The following is a 15,560-nucleotide window of genomic DNA, read 5'->3' as shown; positions in this document are numbered from 1 at the left end:
TAGCCGAACTATTTGCTTCGTATCTCCAAGAACCTGATTCCCTGCCCGCAGAAAGGCCCTTGGATTTCATTAGAGCGTTCGCACCTGATGACAAAATGGTATTCAATTTCAGGAACTTGTTTATGCCAAAATATCATCTGCGACCCTTGAGAGATCGCCTTGAAGCTGTCCGACTTGGAGCGTTTAATGTTATTCGTTGCCGAACTCTGGAGAGTCTTCTCTCGAAAGACAGAACTATTACTCAGAATATCGTTGCACAATCAACCTGTGAGAAGGTCTCCCTGGTGCATTCTGCAGCTTTGGCACTTGGATGTCGATATTCAGAGAGACTGAACACCTGCATGAAGCCATACGTGTGGCTACGTACATATTCGAACGATTGGGGAGATCTTGTGACCAAGGTCGCCCGTGTTGTTACTCTTGACGACCTTACCTGCATAGAGACGGTTGTGCCATGGGATGTGTATGAAGTGACAGCTTGGAGAGGCACTCCGCTTATGTCCGTTATTGGGGGAGTGCTTTGCTACGTCTGTCCCGACATATCTGTCAATCGCTGGGATGCGTACTTCAAGGGCTGTCTTGAGAAATGGCTTGTCCTGTTGGAAAATGCTGGAGTCGATTTACTGGAATATGGGAAGCGGGAGGTGCTAATTCTTCATGACAATGAGAATAGTACGAAAGGTGCTTTTGATGTCGATGCAATCCAGGACTCACGAACGATGTTGCGGCATCCCATGAGGAAGGGAGAGCCGCTACCGAAAGTGAGTCGCACAACTAATACCAATATGCGCGGTGAGCAATACTGGGTACCGTTTCGAATAATAGATCTGGAGATTGGACCAAGTCCCAGCGACTGGAAGTTGAAATGGGCCCCAGAGTTTGAGTATATGGCGTGCCAGTTTTGGAGATTAATCGAGAAAAAAAAAGAGGCTGTAATGCCTGGTGCGTGGGTAGATTACTAAGGGAGTTATTATATGATGACTCGTTATCACATAATATTAGGTAGTTCGATATTGTTCTACTACCTCATAGAGACTGGTTTTATCGAAATGCGTGTCTCCAACAAGAAAAGAAACCATAGAGGATGGATAAATGTAAGCAGGCAAGTTTGCATACTTACCTAGGTAGTACATATTCACATTATCTTGAATACCTAATTCCGCGCACATAATGAGCATCAGTTTGATATAGCTCAACTCATCGAGAATCTTCATATTCATGCAATGCGATGAATTTAGCTTTGCCCACGGAGCAAATGATGTGGGGGATGTATCCAAGGAATTGACATGTTTCCAGTTTTAACTTCCACGACGCAAGGGTGGTAAGCTACCGGCAACATGTAGGTAGGTATTACGAAGTGGCTCTCCTGCCCACTATGGCTGCGACCCCGCATCGCAAAGGCGGGGATCATCGATGACCTACTTCCAATAGCTCAGACGAACCAACAGCATATTGTAAAAGCACAAGTAATCTCCGAATATCGAGAAAATGGAAACGGATAGATATGCATATACAGACACAAGACGAGCTGAAAAAGCGGGCTCGTGGTATGAAGGCGATTTAGACAAGTTGGTGCCACAACTCAACGGCTTTTTTGCCAAGGTACCTGAGACTGTCGATGGCTCTTCACTGCCTATACCAGGGGCTCGAATCATCATTGCGCCGTGAGTGACATGGATATACCCTGAATCCCGCTTCTTACTAATGAAACGAATAAAGACACGCAGGATATGACTACTCAGGAGAAAATGCTGCGTGGGCTTACAGCTGTCTCGATCTTAGCAAAGCAAAGAGAGTTTTCATCCTTGGGCCATCTCATACTATAGGCTTCCCGGGCTGCAGAGTCACGACATTTTCAAAATATGCTACGCCATTTGGTGATTTTACAGTGGACAGAGATACTATCCAACGCATCAAAGAAGCCGGTGAGATGGCTGATATGCCCACTGAGAACGATGTCGCAGAGCATTCTCTAGAAATGCATCTGCCATTGCTCTACAAACGATGTGAACAGACCTTCAAAACACCAGAAAACTTTCCTCAGGTGGTTCCCATTATTGTCGGAAGTACTAGCCGAGCGGATGAGAAGAACACCGGTCGAGTGCTCCTATCCTATCTCAAGGATGAAGAAAATGCCTTCATCATTAGCTCAGATTTTTGCCACTGGGGATCACGGTTTGGCTATGCCGTTTACACCGTTGATGGAGATATCGACAGACTGAAAAGTTTACATAAATATGGCCCAAGGCCATCGGGACCGCCCATTTATGAAACAATCCAGCTGGTCGATGAAGCAGCGATGGATGCCGTCAAGAGCGGCAGTCACGATGCCTTTGTCGATAATCTCAGACGCACGGGAAACACAGTGTGCGGGAGACATCCAATTGGAATTGCCATGGCTGCTCTTGAGCTCTATGCTGAGGAGGTCGATGATGAGAAAAAGAGCCGCTTCAGAGTTGTGAAGTATAACCGTAGTAGTGAAGTTGTGTGGCCCAGTGACTCGAGTGTCAGCTATGTTTCTGCTTATGCAGTTTTGTGAAAGAATAGTAATTCTGAAGAGATGGGGTAGAATAGAATTAGCAGTTCAGAATCAGCTACTAGGAATTCATTGCGTAGCATGAATCACAAGACAGACGCCGATATTATTGCCTAAAGCTTCAAGTATAGAGTTCTAATTTTGAAATTGCTTTGTCAACGCTATGTTATTGAGCTGGTGGTGCTAGGATCGATGCCTTGCAACGCTATTGAAGCTTGCCAGTTCGCTCGCTTCCTTCGCCATGCATGTTGGTTCACGTTGATTCAAATGGGATCGCTCACGGCAAGTTATCCCGCATATATAAAAATCCTCTTCTGTTTGGAGATGTTGCTCTGCATCTGCATTCCCGGCTAATCGGAAGGGTCACGCAGCTGTCGATGTTTATCCAGATCCGTCGTTGGGCATCTGCGTCAATCCTCTGAGCTTGATGGAGGCGGTGCTGAGAATGGTTGCCCAACAAGCTAGTACCATGTACAAGCATATATATTCTTAGGCGATCTTTTTTTAGACGCCAGTACAAATGCTGACCGCAGGTCGGACTCCATTACGAAAAGCTGCTACGTGTGTAGTGGCGCATGGTGAGCTGCGGCGCCATTGTCAGCTTGCCGTCTGGGCCCCCAATGGCTGCTTCGCTGCTCGGCTTCTGTATTCCGTACATGACGGTTGAATTGTTTGATCGCCACGCAAGGCCCTTTTCCAGCGGCCTAGCTCAAAACAGGCGCCGCAATTGTGACCAAGGAAAATAAAAACCAGACAAGACACCAACTTTGGTGGTGGCACGGAGCTGTTCGTCCCCGTTTCCAGGCGCTACAGCTGATACCCCGTAGTGCAATCTCTGCGACTCACCCACATCCTAGCAGGGTCCCCGATGCCACCCCGGCCTCTAGACCAGGGCAAATCAATGTGCGCCACCGGCCGTTGTTCCACTAGTCTGATGCTGTGCTGAAGACGCTGATCCAATCAGGGTCGTTGGTTGTCGAGACCATCTGACGCAGCGCAAAGCAAAAGGCAAAAATGCCTTGCCCCAATTCCTTCGTTTAGGAACGACCAAACTTGAAGGATCATCGTGTGCCCTACTATTACCGACCACAGGTAATAGTAGCACGTTTTATGCGCTACAGTTAACGCGAATAAGAGCTCCGGGCTATTGAATAAACACAATTACAAGGCCAATTATTGCGCTCTGCCTGTGATTTCGCCTGTCTGTTGATCTCCTTATTTAGCGGCCTCTGCAAAATTACGCTCGTGATGGTTATTATTGCAGTGCCTTCCATTTGATTAGACTAGGCGCCACGGCGTGGGCGCTTGTACCGGTACCAAGTACACGTATCTCGCTAATTTGCGGCCTCCCCCCCTCAGCACGTTTCCGGCTGCCACACGCTGCACACTGGTACACGCTACGCTACTGCGCGTACCTGTACCGCCACACGAAGCCAAGTCTCGTAGGGCCGCTCCTTCCCTGGTCGCGGCTCCACTATTGTGCAGCTGCCCCCTTCTCGCTTTCCTCTATAACCCTTGTCTGGAAACCCGGCTTGGGCCTCTTCTGCTCCTGGGCCATTTTATTCTCCTCCAACGTTGAACAGCAAAGTTGTTTCTGCCATTTACACAATTCTTAACCAAAGGCAGTGAGGCCATTGCTTTCTTGTTGCTTGTGTTTGACTCCCTTTTTTTTGTCTCAAGTTTTTTGAACAGAGAGAAACAACCGTCGGTTGCTAGCCAAGCTTTGCAGCTTACAGCGTTTCGCCAGCCTCTGATATCCCTGGATTTCTCCTAACCGAATCCACCATGAGCGTAAGTGTTTCACCCCGAGTCTCCTACGGCTGCCGTTTCAACACCAGCGTCCCAGAAGTCAAAGAAAAGCATCTGCTGCGCTCTGGTGTTTATCCAATCTTCTCTTCTTCATATTTCCATTTCTGCATACACGCTCTTGCACGTTTCCAATTACGCTTCATTATATGATTTTCCGAATAGCCTGCTAACAATGTCAAAACAGTACGGGTTAGTATATCGCAATTATCCGGCTTGGGCTCTGCATACTTTGCCCCTCGAACCCACATTCCAGTGACTGACATTCGGTCTCTCTTTAGATACAGTGGGAATCAAAACCCGTACGACCAACGGGACAATTACGACAGCCCCCAAGCTATAACAATACCCCCTATGGCGCTGGTGGCCGTGGTTACGCCCCAACTGGAGGTATGACTGATAATATGCATCCCTCAGCCCATCATGCGGAGGCTAACCGTACACTTACAGCCTCAGCAGTCGAGATGGCTCCTCTAACGCAACATGCTGGCTCAATGGCCCGCGAAGACCCCAATGCGATCCGTAACGAGTGCCGTGATATCAGCAACAGTGTCCGCCAAGTCGAGAGCAGCCTGGAACAGATCAAGGTGCTCCAATCCCGAGTCCTCAGCGATGTTGACAGCTCCTCGTCGAGCCAGTCCAACCGTCAGCTGGACGCCCTGACAACCGAGACCATGGCTACTTACCGCTCTCTCGCTGAGCGTGTCCGTACTGTCAAATCTAAGCCCGAGGGCCGAAGCGCCATGAACAGTGGCCATGTGGACCGAGTCGATCGAGAGGTCAAGGCCGTCATTACCAAATACCAGACTGTCGAATCCGAGTTCCAGGCCGCCGTCAAGCAGCAGATGGGTCGCCAGTACCGTATTGTTCGCCCCGATGCTTCAGATGAAGAGGTCCAAGCCGCGGTTGACGACACCGGCAACGGTCAGATTTTCAGCCAAGCTCTGATGCAAAGCGACCGCCAGGGCCGTGCCCGAGCTGCACTGAGCGCAGTCCAGGACCGACACAAGGAGCTGCTGAAGATTGAGCAGCAGATGACAGAGCTGTTCCAGCTCATGCAGGATCTCGATACCCTGGTCGTCCAGCAAGACGCTGCTGTTGTACAGATTGAGCAGAAGGGTGAGGAGATTGTCGAGAATCTCGACAAGGGTAATGAGGAAATCGCAGTGGCTGTCACTACTGCCCGAGCCACCAGGAAGAAGAAGTGGATTTGCCTTGGTATTGTTGGTAAGTCTATTATGTATCCGGCTGTGAGGCTTGAGAGCATGGGCTAATCTTTATAGTTGCCATTATTGTCATCGTTGTCATTATTGTCGTCGTTTACTTCCTCGTTGTCAAGGGAACGAACAACAACAAGAAGCGATCTCTGCTCGAGGAGGTTGCTGTACCGGCTGCTCGTCTTGTGGCTCGTATGCCCTCAGAGGATGAGATTGCCCAACAGTTTGGCCGGATAGCAAAGGGACGACTCCACTTGCCTGCTGTACCACAGTAATGGCTGTATCTGACGAGATAGTGGAGACGAGCCTGAACGAAGGATGAGTGAGAGAGCGGGAGAGAAGAGGTATAAAAGGGGCACGCGCACACACACACGCACACACACACGTTTTGACTCCGTTTTTGTTGAAGACATTGTATAAAAGTAACTACCGACATGTGGCAGGACCTTGTGCCCATATTTCTTTTGTTTACGCCTTTGGATTTGGGCACCACACAAGGGCTATGACATTCCGGTGGTCGTTGAACGGGAACGAGCTCTGAGTTTTCTTATGTTTCTCGAAGCACAGGGGATGGCTGGTTGGATTGATTGTGTTTAGACGCCTTTACAGTTACTTTTTTTTTTCCGCCAATGCTTTTTTTGGTTGCTGGTTTTGGGAAGAATATTTTGGAGTTTAGCATTTGAGGCGCTCAGCAGAAAGACTTTTTTTTTAATATCAAATTTTAATTAAAATATTCTCATTCTTTCTCATTCTTTTGACTCGACACAGGTTTGATCAAGACACGCAGTGCACGAGCAGTAAATAGCAATAGTGGTATTATTGTCGAATCTTGTAATCAATTCGCTACGGGATCTAAGGAGAGGAGAATTCATCCTTCATAAAATTGGCCCAAACGTTGATAAGAAAAAGCAAAAGGGAGAAGATTCCTGATTAAATAGAGAGGCAAGAGAGCAAATCTAAGCCTGTGATGTAGATGTGACCGTGCGCCAAACAATGCTTTCCAATATGCCTTGTGTGTTCTGGCGTGGTGAAGGAGGGCTAAAGTGTGATGAAAAAAATTGGGTGACATTTGTTGGTTCGTCCATCTCATGGTAGCTTGATATCGCTAGGAGGGTAGTATCCAAATAAATGAAAAACAGCAAAAATCCCATGGTTTAATTAGGAAAGAGAGAACAAATTCATTGAAACCCCTTCCCTTGGTTGGTCTCGTTCCCACCCCGACTTTACTGCGGCTCTCTCCCTCCCGCATTGGTATCATCTTCCACAGCCGCAGCCGCAGCAGCAGTTGTTGTTGTTGTCGTCGTCGTCGTGTTATCGTCCCTCCCATCAGGGTGCGTCGTGGCCATCTCTTCATTCAGCCTATTCAAAGTCTCTCGTCTCCTCTCGCCTTCATCGACGACCTTCTTCAACACGCCCATGCGGCGCTTAAACTCCTCCGTCAGCTGGTCCACGTTTTCACGGCCGACAATGCTGCCGCCGGAGCCGCCGCTGCTCGAGGAGCTGCGGAGGTTTGCTGCACCGGTGGGCTTTGTATCGACAGGGACGCCTTCTCGCTCAACGCCCTCGACGCGGAGCATCACAGACGTTGAAGCGCCTTCGTTGTTCTCGCCCTCGTCGCCGTCGTTATTGCCGTTGCCGCTGCCGTGCTGCTGCAGGGAGAGCTGCGACGCCGTGACGGCAAAGTCCGGCGTCAGGCTGGACGCCCAGGAGACGGTCCATTTACCGCTGGGGTTGGCCGGCGGGGCGAGGTCGACGATGAGGGCGCGGTGCGAAGGGTCGGTCTGCGGGGCGGTGAGGACGGCGGAGGCGTCGTCGTCGCTGAAGAGGTAGTGGACGCGCGGGTGGACGGTGGTGTTTGTGGTGGTGTTTGTCAGGAGGGTGAAGATGGGCTCGAAGGGGGGCAGGTGGTCGGACGACGAGGACGCGTCAACGTTGTCGTTGCTGTTGTGGTGGCTGTGGCCGAGGTCGTAGTGATGCTGCTGCTGTTGATCTTGTCCCGACAGGGCAGCTGTTGATGATGCTGCTGCGTCGGGCGCGGCCGTCTGCTGATGCGGGCTGTGAGGCTGAAACTGCGGGTGCTGCTGCTGCCGATGCGAAGCTATCGAGGGCGACGGCGACGCAGCCAAGCTTGTCGCATCGTTGACTGCCGGAGGTGACGCTGCTGCTGCTGCAGGCACCTCCCTGCCTGGGCTGGACATGGTGATGTGCTCTCGGTGTCTTCTGTTCTCAACGGCAACGACGACATGTAAGAGCGGACGGACGAGGCCGCATGAGGCGCATCTTTGGAAAAAAAAAAAGAGTGAAGGATGATGCAAGGTGAAGAAAAGAGAGAGAAAGACAAAAAAAGTACGTGGCTCTCGTTTAATTTTCACCCCCAAAATCCCCGTCAGCCTGGGCACTGAGCTGAGCCTGTGGTTGGAACTCTTTTTTGGCTTATGGTTTTGCCTTTTCCTTGCTGTGGTTTTGCCTTATTCTGCGATTCTTAAGGCTGAAGCGGCTGCCGGATGCGTCACCGTTATACTAGGTAGAAGGTACCTACTTTTATGCTCCGTACTAGCAGTTACTGCTAATAGAGCTCTTACTTCGGTTTCCACGCCCCCCGTTCTCAGCTCCGTTTCAACCAAAAAAAAAAAAAAAAAAAAGCCACTGCCGTCAAGAGCTTCCAAAGCTGCAGCTGCATTCCCCAAAAAAAGCTGGGGCTGCGATACGATTATGATTCATCACGATTCCGCATCTTGCGCACATCATCTCTGTCGGTACCTGCGATTCGGCGACTTCCACGCCTCCATCTGAGACATGTATGTATGTATGTATGTATGTATGTGCGACCTATCTATCTCTTATCGCCACGTGAGGCTCATGCATGCAAGCATCATATATGTCATAAAGACCTGGTAGGCGGTTTATTTTATTTTTTATTTATTATTATTATTTTTTATATGGGGCGCAAGATGCTAAAGCTCCCAATCCACAAACCCTATCGAGAAGGCTCTTGAGAAAGCCACGTCTTCGGGCAGGATTCGGAGCAAGTTCTGAGGCGGTAGCTTTTGCTCTTTGCTTACTGCTTATCCATCATACGAGATACATGCTTTTCTTTATATCCCTCAGTACTGTATCATCGGGAGCTTAACCCAGGTGCAAACAGAATATCTACTAGTAGTACCTACTTGTATATTAGCTCCTTTCTCGTTTACTTTTCTTCCAGCCTATTTTTTTTTTTTCTGTTACTAGTAGCAGTAGCCATTCTTTAAAATAGCATCACCCGCCTGAGCCCCAAAAAAAGTCATCGAGTCTATGCACGGAGCTCGCCGAGCGTGCAGGACTCGAGGCAGAAAATAGCAATAGAGTTGACCTGCTTCTGGCCCCAAGCATTGACGCTCAGCCAACACGAAGGCGAAGCGGCATTAGTCCGAAGTGACAGGTAGTAAGCAGTGCATATGGGCACTAAACTAACTACATGCATATGTACATGCCACAGTAACTCTTACAAACGACAATGAAGAAAAAAAAAATGCAGCCGAGTTTTTAGCACGCATGTGTTAATACGACCGTTACTAACGCAGTGCCTCCAAAAAGGGAAAATAGAAGGAGGACAAAGTTCAATCCTTCTTGTAGCGAGAGAGTGCTTCTCATTCTCGCCGCCCTTCTTCTCAAGTTTTACACTGCAAGCAAGCATCACAGGGAGCGAAAAAAACACCTCCATGAACAAGACATCATCGTCTTCCAATCTCTCTGTATCTCACCAAATCTCCCAACACAGCACATCGTCCCGTTGCCCAAAAAGCCCGAACTCGGCGGCCCTCGCTCCGCTCGTGTGCATCCGATTTCAACCAAAGCGTCACCGACCATGGGCTGCCTTTCTCTGTCCAGCTGCCAAAAAAGACCCAAAAAGAAACGGAGCCAGTCAAAACGACAGCCATAACTCGTTAGACCCAGTTTTTACTTGTCTTGTTGCAAGCCTGTGAGAAGCTCCACGACACGCACACACACGAAAAAAAAAAAGAGGGGAGAAGAGGCTCCAAATTTCTAATTGCAGACCCAGAACGCTTTCTTACCCCAGTTGGCCCAGTTGGGCGCATTCGGATTTGAAACGTACCACTGCTGAGTGACGTTTTCCCATCGGCTTGGTGCCACAAAAATCCTCCTTCCTCTCGGACGTGTAGAGCCACGATAATGACGCTATGGACAGTGATGGGGCCTCGTGGCCAACTAGCCCGTCAAATAGTGGAGGGCATCGTCAAGCTTAGATGCTGCCAAGTGGCGCGTGGAGAGAGCGAGAGACAGAAAGAGAGAGAGATTGTATACCGTAACCAGAAGAAGGAAGAAGAAAAAAAAAAGCAACAACGCCTGCTCCCGTCTATTTGAAGTCTATAATGGGATATCATCATAAGATACTTGTTTTCCGTTGCGCACCAGTGGAACCCGCGCATCTCCTTCTATTTTCTTTCCCCCCTTATCCCCTCCCGCTTTGCCAAAGCAATCCGTTTCCCTCCTCCCAAAATAAGAAAAGTAGAAGAAGAAAAAGAACAAAAAGAACATTCGTTACCACGTTATGGAGCCACAGCTGGAGATGAAATTCGGAACTCCTTCCTGCGACGACGTCCGAGTCATGCAACCGCACCGCTTGTATGTACGAGCCAAGCCACCCCTCCCATTGATGCCATCTGCTGGCACTAGTATGTAGTAGCGGTAAGGCGAGTCGAAAGGCGTATGCGTAATGAGAATTCTATTTGTGCCACACAGGCACAAAACAAAATAGAGAACGAGAAGAGATAGAGACGTCATACCGACACTCTGCGCCTCACGAGGTGTGTAGAGCGCGGAAACCAGCCGCAATCAGACTTCTTGCTTGATCTCGAGAGTCAGCCGGTCCGTTCCAGTAAAAAAGCCCCTGCAATATTAAAAATTTGATAGTTAGCAACCAACTTGTGTCTCACAGAGATTGGATAAATTTGAGCTCCACAAACCCCTAATCCCTTTTGCTTGCAAAATTCCGCCTTAACCTTGACCGTCTCGGGGTTGTCGTACGTGACAAACCCCCCATCACCACCGACACATTGGGCCGCAATATAGCGCCTATCCACAATCTCTTTGCATCCCTTTCGTGGTAATTCGCCGTATTCGAATGTGCCATCTTGGCCACCAACACCGTTAAAGTCCTGCCCCGGTCCATTGGCCTTAAGGAAGCTTCGTCCGTAGGTCGGAATCCCGAGCAGGATACTCTTCGGAGGGAACCCTTGGGACATGACATAGGCCACGCCGGTCGATGCCGACGGTTCGTCCTTGTTCATAGTATATAGCTGTGCGTGATGACCAGTCTTGGACGTCCACGTGCCGAAGAAGTCATATGCCACAAGGTTGATGTAGTCAAGGTACTCGGCCGCTGTGCTGAGATCGATGAGCTGGAGAACCTCCTTTGCCGCCGGGAGGACAGCGGTTAGAATGAAGCGATCTTCAGGCATATGTATCCGCACTGCTGCCAGCAAGGCCAGGAAGTCGTGGCCATGTTTGGCTTGGGATGGGAACTCCCAGGCAACTATTCAGGCAGGCGAATAATTAGCTAAAGACTCTTGTACGTGGCGGGTTGTGCGTGTGTGTGAACTTGATATCCGTGCTTCATCTCTCTACCCCCCTCTCCCTCTCCCCTTTGTTCGTTTCCCTCTTTTCCGTTCGTACTTACTGTCGATGCCATCAAGCCCGGATGCTTCCACGAGGCCGAGGGCAGACCGGGCAAAGTTGTCTCTGAGGAGAGTGCTTGATGCAACAATGGGAAATACCTCTGATGCAGTGCTGCCACCTATAGATAAGACCACCTGCAGGTGAGGGTGCCTCTGCTTGAGATGCATCAAGGATCCCAAGCCACCCTGAACACCATCCACTGGCGCTCTTGCATCGGCCCACTCATCGCCGAGCTGGGCCACACGTCACAAGTCAGCAGCCGAGCAACATCATGCAGGTGAAATATTCTCAACTTTTCCGAACCATTGTACAGGAAAAGAAGCCATTTTGCCATATGTGTGGTCCCCAGGACTTGATCAAAACTCACAAACACATTGCCGTCCGCCGTCACGCTGGCATAAGCATAATACACGTGGTTGATGCAGCTGTAATTGAGCATTCCCGGCGAATCACCTTGATATATTCTGCTGCTAGGGAAATAGACTGCATTGGTGTACATAACTCTCGCCACACTCGTAGCTATGCGAGACTTGCGGGATGCGGCGCTCATCTTGTTATCGGGCTACGGATAGAAGAACCGGAGGCGAACGGCGGTGACGGAGGAGACGGCGACTTCAGGAAAGGCCGTAACCGTTGACAGGGTCATCAATTGGGAGCTGAGCGTGAAGCATAGAGCAGTGGCAAGGGATGCCCTCAGGGTTCAAGAGGGGGGGCGAAAGGAACGCAAAAGCAGCAGCATGGGACAGTTTTGTAGTAAATCGGTAACATTGTGAAGATCCAACCTCCAAAGCCCTGCCGGAGACGTGCTACCTGGGCCGGGGCTAGTTCCGGAGCTCACCAAACGACCAAGACAGAAGCCCAGGTTAGGCATCAAGGGGGGGGGGGGGGGGCCTTGCTGGGGCTCGATGCCGGTGTGTCGTGTGTTTCTTGGGGGCATGATTGCCAAACACCATTTGCACGCGGCGTGGTACGGAGCACTCACTCATACGAGCATACACCGATATAGCAGGCAGAGTCGAAACCCTAGGCTGAGCAAAAGACCTGCGGTCCAGGTGTGGGACGGGCAAAAGTAAAAGTCGAATACTAGTAGTAGTATGCTGCAGTGGGGACCCGGGGGGGTCTCTCAAATGTCTTGGGCACTGAACACAGAAAGATGGGACACAGGTACGAGAGAGAATGCAAATTACGCACTGGGAAAAAAAAGGCATTGAGGGTCCAAAGAACGGCCTCGGAGTGGTCAGGGTCCAGGGAGAGGACGAAGACATCCACGACGCATGACATAATTGCGGGGATTCCAACTGCTGACTTGCGTGGGAAGACGAGAGTGACATATAGAGAGAGAGAGCAGAGGGTAATGACAGCATGCGTGGGATGGCCAGATCTTAGAGTGTTGGCTGGAGACGGTGCTCGCTGGTCGTAGTGAGCCACCACCAGGCGGAGCCCGTGTCCTATTCTGCCTGAACGTATCAAAGACGAATTCTTGGCGAACGTGACTTCCCACGCATCAGTATCCATATATAGCCATGGCCGTATTTTGTCATAGTCGCTCGTGGTTGCCATGCCCAGGTGTTGGTATAGGTGCTGTGCCATCGGCGATCAGAGTCGAGTGGAGGGGGGTGGATGATAGCGACCCGTTGGGAGGGCTAAAGGCAATGGCTGGAGGGCCGAGAGTTTAGAGCCCGGATAGCTAAACTGATGAAGTGGACATCAACCAAAAGGCCCATCCGTCCCAATCCAGATACCGCTACCGCTCTTTTTGCGGCTACTGCCGCTGCAGCCAATTTCTTTCTTTGAGACGTTGCAGTCTTCTCATTGTTGACCTTTTTCCCCCTCCCCCTTCCTTCTCTTTCTTCTTTGAAATCTTCTCAATCTTTCCGCACGGACTCTGGGTCCTAAAATTGGGCCACCTTCACCCTTGTTTCGTTGTCGCTCTAGGCCAGGATTCGTGGCTTCACAAAGGCTTCTAAGCGCCGTGGCTACATCTCATCTGTGGACGACGGAGGTCCGTGTTGCCTCTGTTGACCGCTGGGTTGCTCCCTGCTTGATCATACATATTTGGTTGACGTTCAGGCTGGCGGCCGTGAAGTGAGACAGGCTAATGCGTCGGCCTGACGGCTCAACCAAATCTCTCCGATCAGCCAGCCCACTGTTGGCAAGGCGAGATGGCGCTTCGCTGGCAATGTTGAGGCGCCCTTGACCGGCAAGCTTGACCGAGACTTGTGCCACATCTCACATCAAATCACGTCAGATCCGCCTTGTGAGAGTGCATCGTCGTGAGACAAGGAGCGGCGTGGCCGAAATGAACGTGGAGTTGCTCCATATTCACCATTATGTGTCCGTCACTGACATGAAGGAATAAGACACGGAATGGAGCGTGCACCTCCTTCGGGCTATGCTTAGAAGGGCTTTTTTTGCTCAACGGGAACCCCTAGCAACCGTATTATGTGTAAAATGCTCACTGTGAGACACAGGATGTAAGAACTTGGCCGCAAATATCAATAGAAGAATATGACAATCTGACGCCGACGTGACCAGTAGTTACCTTGTTGTCCAGCCAAGTCAAGCCTGAGTTGTCATAGAGTGGTGTAATTGTGAAGGGGAGGAGGTCAAATTGAGGCTCTTAGAACAGGCTGGCAAGTCACGACATAACCAGCTGCAGGATGAGTCAATGGCCAACCACGCGCAAGGCTGTCGAAAAGCCGTCTCAAACGATTCTTTTCTCCTCTTTGCTGGCCTCTTTTCCTTTTCGCCTTTTCCTTCTCTCTCTCTCTCTTTCTTTCTAGAGTCTCATTCATTGTGTATGCTCAGCCTAGAAGACGTAACGCTGGTCAAATTCTTTGTGTGGACTGCGAAAAGGATAAAGCTCTGCTGCTGGTCACTGCATGGAGTAGTATAACGAGGAGAATGACCATTTCTCCATTCGAGGGAATTTTTTGCCGCTCTACTGTTCGGTCTCCTCCTCTCCTCCCATGGTTGACCAATGAACGGATAGGTAACGTAGAACATTCTACTGCTGAGGGCAAGCCATGGTCATTATCCTGCTTACAAAGTACAGACTCGCTTGGCTAATATTGAAGTTTCCTACAGCCTGCACGGCCCGCCTCGAGGAAGAGGTAGCAGTATTAATCGCTGCCTTGCTAGCCGTGTTTCGATACAGCCAATCCTGCTTTTCAAGCTGAATTATGGATGTTAGGGTTTTCCTTCCTAGTTCGATGGCCTGATCGAGCTGTGTCTTCAAACTTGCGCTTTGGTGATGTGCAGGAGCACATCGCAAGCTTTCAAGCCCTCCTCGCGTTTGTCTCTTTCTGCTTTGTTGGATTTAGAAATCATCGTCGACTCATACGTTAGATATTGGTGGGATTGTTAGAGCACTTCAAGCCCTAGAGAGGGTTTCTGCGTCCCGCTTGCTGTGCTCTGTGCTTGTACTTCGTGCTTCGTATGGGCTATGGTTAGTCATGCCCTGCCAGCATACCGCAAAGTCGAGATATTCTGGAGCTGAGTTTCACACCTGGGCCATGCTGCATCAGATACGACATCAGCCGCTGCACAAGCTATACGTGCCGCTGCACAAGATGCTGCACAAAGCGCTGCGCCGGTTAAAATGCCACAACCGCCGTCAGCCTGCAGCAGTACATGCCATACTGCTTCGTAGATGTACGAGTATGGAGAAACCCTGAACAAGTTTCCGATGGCCACCACCACTAGGGCATGGCGGGGGGATGCTTGAGCGCAGGTTGCAATCCTTGCTGCTTGGTGGGCACACAGAATATTTGATCCAGGCGTCGCTGTGTCGTGACTGGGTAGGCACAGGCACCAGTTGTGGCTGCCACGTTTCGATGTCACCACTTGGGAAGGAAGAGCCGAGCCTACTGCTCCCCTCCATCCATCCTGCCCTCCATCCTGCCCTCCCTCCTCCTCTCCATCCTTCCTCCATCTTGTGGCCTATAAGAGCAACGCATTCAAGGCTGCCGGTAAAGGCAGGTAAGAGTGCTCTGCTGCTCCCTGCTTGCTTATACTCGTGATTGCTCAGTTACCCAGGATAGGTATTGCGCTGCTGCCGCCACCAGCCGGTAGCTTGGAAGCATGCTATGCTTGGACGCTACGATTATACGCAACTCTGCGAGTGAGAACACGCCACCTGCGGCTGGTAATCATCTCCAGGGTTGTTTTCCAGCTGAACTACCTAGTACTAATACAACTTGATACCCAACAGCGGCTCCTAACAGGCCAAGCCTAAGGTATTCACGTGTACACCTAGGGTCTCCTGTATGGAAGACGCACGGAGCACTGCTCTATGGAGATATGTGCAATGATCCTCCACT

At 50.4% G+C, this 15,560-nt stretch overlaps 7 protein-coding genes across 8 annotated transcripts; 4 read left to right on the top strand and 3 right to left on the bottom strand.

The window, feature by feature from the left end:
• Positions 1-95: 95 nt before the first annotated feature.
• Positions 96-962, top strand: TrAFT101_005303 (uncharacterized protein; the record flags this gene model as incomplete). Its single annotated transcript, XM_066127435.1, has 1 exon — positions 96-962. The coding sequence occupies one exon, from the start codon at positions 96-98 to the stop codon at positions 960-962; it is 867 nt and encodes a 288-aa protein (XP_065983546.1).
• A 526-nt stretch (positions 963-1,488) lies between these two features.
• On the top strand, positions 1,489-2,539 carry TrAFT101_005302 (uncharacterized protein; the record flags this gene model as incomplete). Its single annotated transcript, XM_024904346.2, has 2 exons — positions 1,489-1,664; positions 1,720-2,539. 2 exons carry the CDS (start codon positions 1,489-1,491, stop codon positions 2,537-2,539), a joined length of 996 nt encoding a protein of 331 aa, XP_024757495.2.
• Positions 2,540-4,466: 1,927 nt separating this feature from the next.
• On the top strand, positions 4,467-6,258 carry TrAFT101_005301 (uncharacterized protein). The gene is made up of 4 exons (XM_066127434.1): positions 4,467-4,534; positions 4,624-4,732; positions 4,793-5,569; positions 5,626-6,258. Exons 3-4 carry the CDS (start codon positions 4,807-4,809, stop codon positions 5,832-5,834), a joined length of 972 nt encoding a protein of 323 aa, XP_065983545.1. The 5' UTR covers positions 4,467-4,534; positions 4,624-4,732; positions 4,793-4,806; the 3' UTR covers positions 5,835-6,258.
• Positions 6,259-6,565: 307 nt separating this feature from the next.
• Positions 6,566-8,165, bottom strand: TrAFT101_005300 (uncharacterized protein). The gene has a single exon (XM_024908723.2). It carries the CDS (start codon positions 7,755-7,757, stop codon positions 6,783-6,785), a length of 975 nt encoding a protein of 324 aa, XP_024757497.2. The 5' UTR covers positions 7,758-8,165; the 3' UTR covers positions 6,566-6,782.
• Positions 8,166-10,006: 1,841 nt separating this feature from the next.
• On the bottom strand, positions 10,007-12,132 carry TrAFT101_005299 (uncharacterized protein). Of its 2 annotated transcripts, XM_024903700.2 has the most exons (4): positions 11,606-12,132; positions 11,240-11,471; positions 10,527-11,095; positions 10,007-10,450 (listed from the first exon to the last, which is right to left on the bottom strand). In XM_024903700.2, the coding sequence occupies exons 1-4, from the start codon at positions 11,786-11,788 to the stop codon at positions 10,361-10,363; spliced, it is 1,074 nt and encodes a 357-aa protein (XP_024757499.1). In that variant the 5' UTR covers positions 11,789-12,132; the 3' UTR covers positions 10,007-10,360. The 2 variants fall into 2 exon arrangements, with proteins under 2 accessions (XP_024757499.1, XP_065983544.1); XM_066127433.1 differs by having other exon boundaries at positions 11,240-12,132.
• Positions 12,133-13,221: 1,089 nt separating this feature from the next.
• On the bottom strand, positions 13,222-14,568 carry TrAFT101_005298 (uncharacterized protein; the record flags this gene model as incomplete). The annotated part of the gene is made up of 3 exons (XM_066127432.1): positions 13,222-13,454; positions 14,296-14,413; positions 14,479-14,568. 3 exons carry the CDS (start codon positions 14,566-14,568, stop codon positions 13,222-13,224), a joined length of 441 nt encoding a protein of 146 aa, XP_065983543.1.
• A 389-nt stretch (positions 14,569-14,957) lies between these two features.
• Positions 14,958-15,260, top strand: TrAFT101_005297 (uncharacterized protein; the record flags this gene model as incomplete). The annotated part of the gene is made up of 1 exon (XM_066127431.1): positions 14,958-15,260. One exon carries the CDS (start codon positions 14,958-14,960, stop codon positions 15,258-15,260), a length of 303 nt encoding a protein of 100 aa, XP_065983542.1.
• Between the last annotated feature and the right edge of the window lie 300 nt (positions 15,261-15,560).

This window comes from Trichoderma asperellum, chromosome 3 (assembly GCF_020647865.1).
Source record: "Trichoderma asperellum chromosome 3, complete sequence".
Classification (NCBI taxonomy): domain Eukaryota; kingdom Fungi; phylum Ascomycota; class Sordariomycetes; order Hypocreales; family Hypocreaceae; genus Trichoderma; species Trichoderma asperellum.
Note: the sequence above shows the minus strand (reverse complement) of the source record. Positions and strands in the feature narration are given on the sequence as shown.

Coding starts and splice junctions, on each gene's coding strand:
- TrAFT101_005300 (XM_024908723.2), bottom strand. CDS start 7,757: ATGTCCAGCCCAGGCAGGGAGGTGCCTGCAGCAGCAGCAGCGTCACCT.
- TrAFT101_005299 (XM_024903700.2), bottom strand. CDS start 11,788: ATGAGCGCCGCATCCCGCAAGTCTCGCATAGCTACGAGTGTGGCGAGA. Junction 11,096..11,239: donor CGGGCTTGATGGCATCGACA/GTAAGTACGAAC, acceptor CTGCCTGAATAG/TTGCCTGGGAGTTCCCATCC. Junction 10,451..10,526: donor GCAAGCAAAAGGGATTAGGG/GTTTGTGGAGCT, acceptor TTAATATTGCAG/GGGCTTTTTTACTGGAACGG.
- TrAFT101_005301 (XM_066127434.1), top strand. CDS start 4,807: ATGGCTCCTCTAACGCAACATGCTGGCTCAATGGCCCGCGAAGACCCC. Junction 5,570..5,625: donor GATTTGCCTTGGTATTGTTG/GTAAGTCTATTA, acceptor TAATCTTTATAG/TTGCCATTATTGTCATCGTT.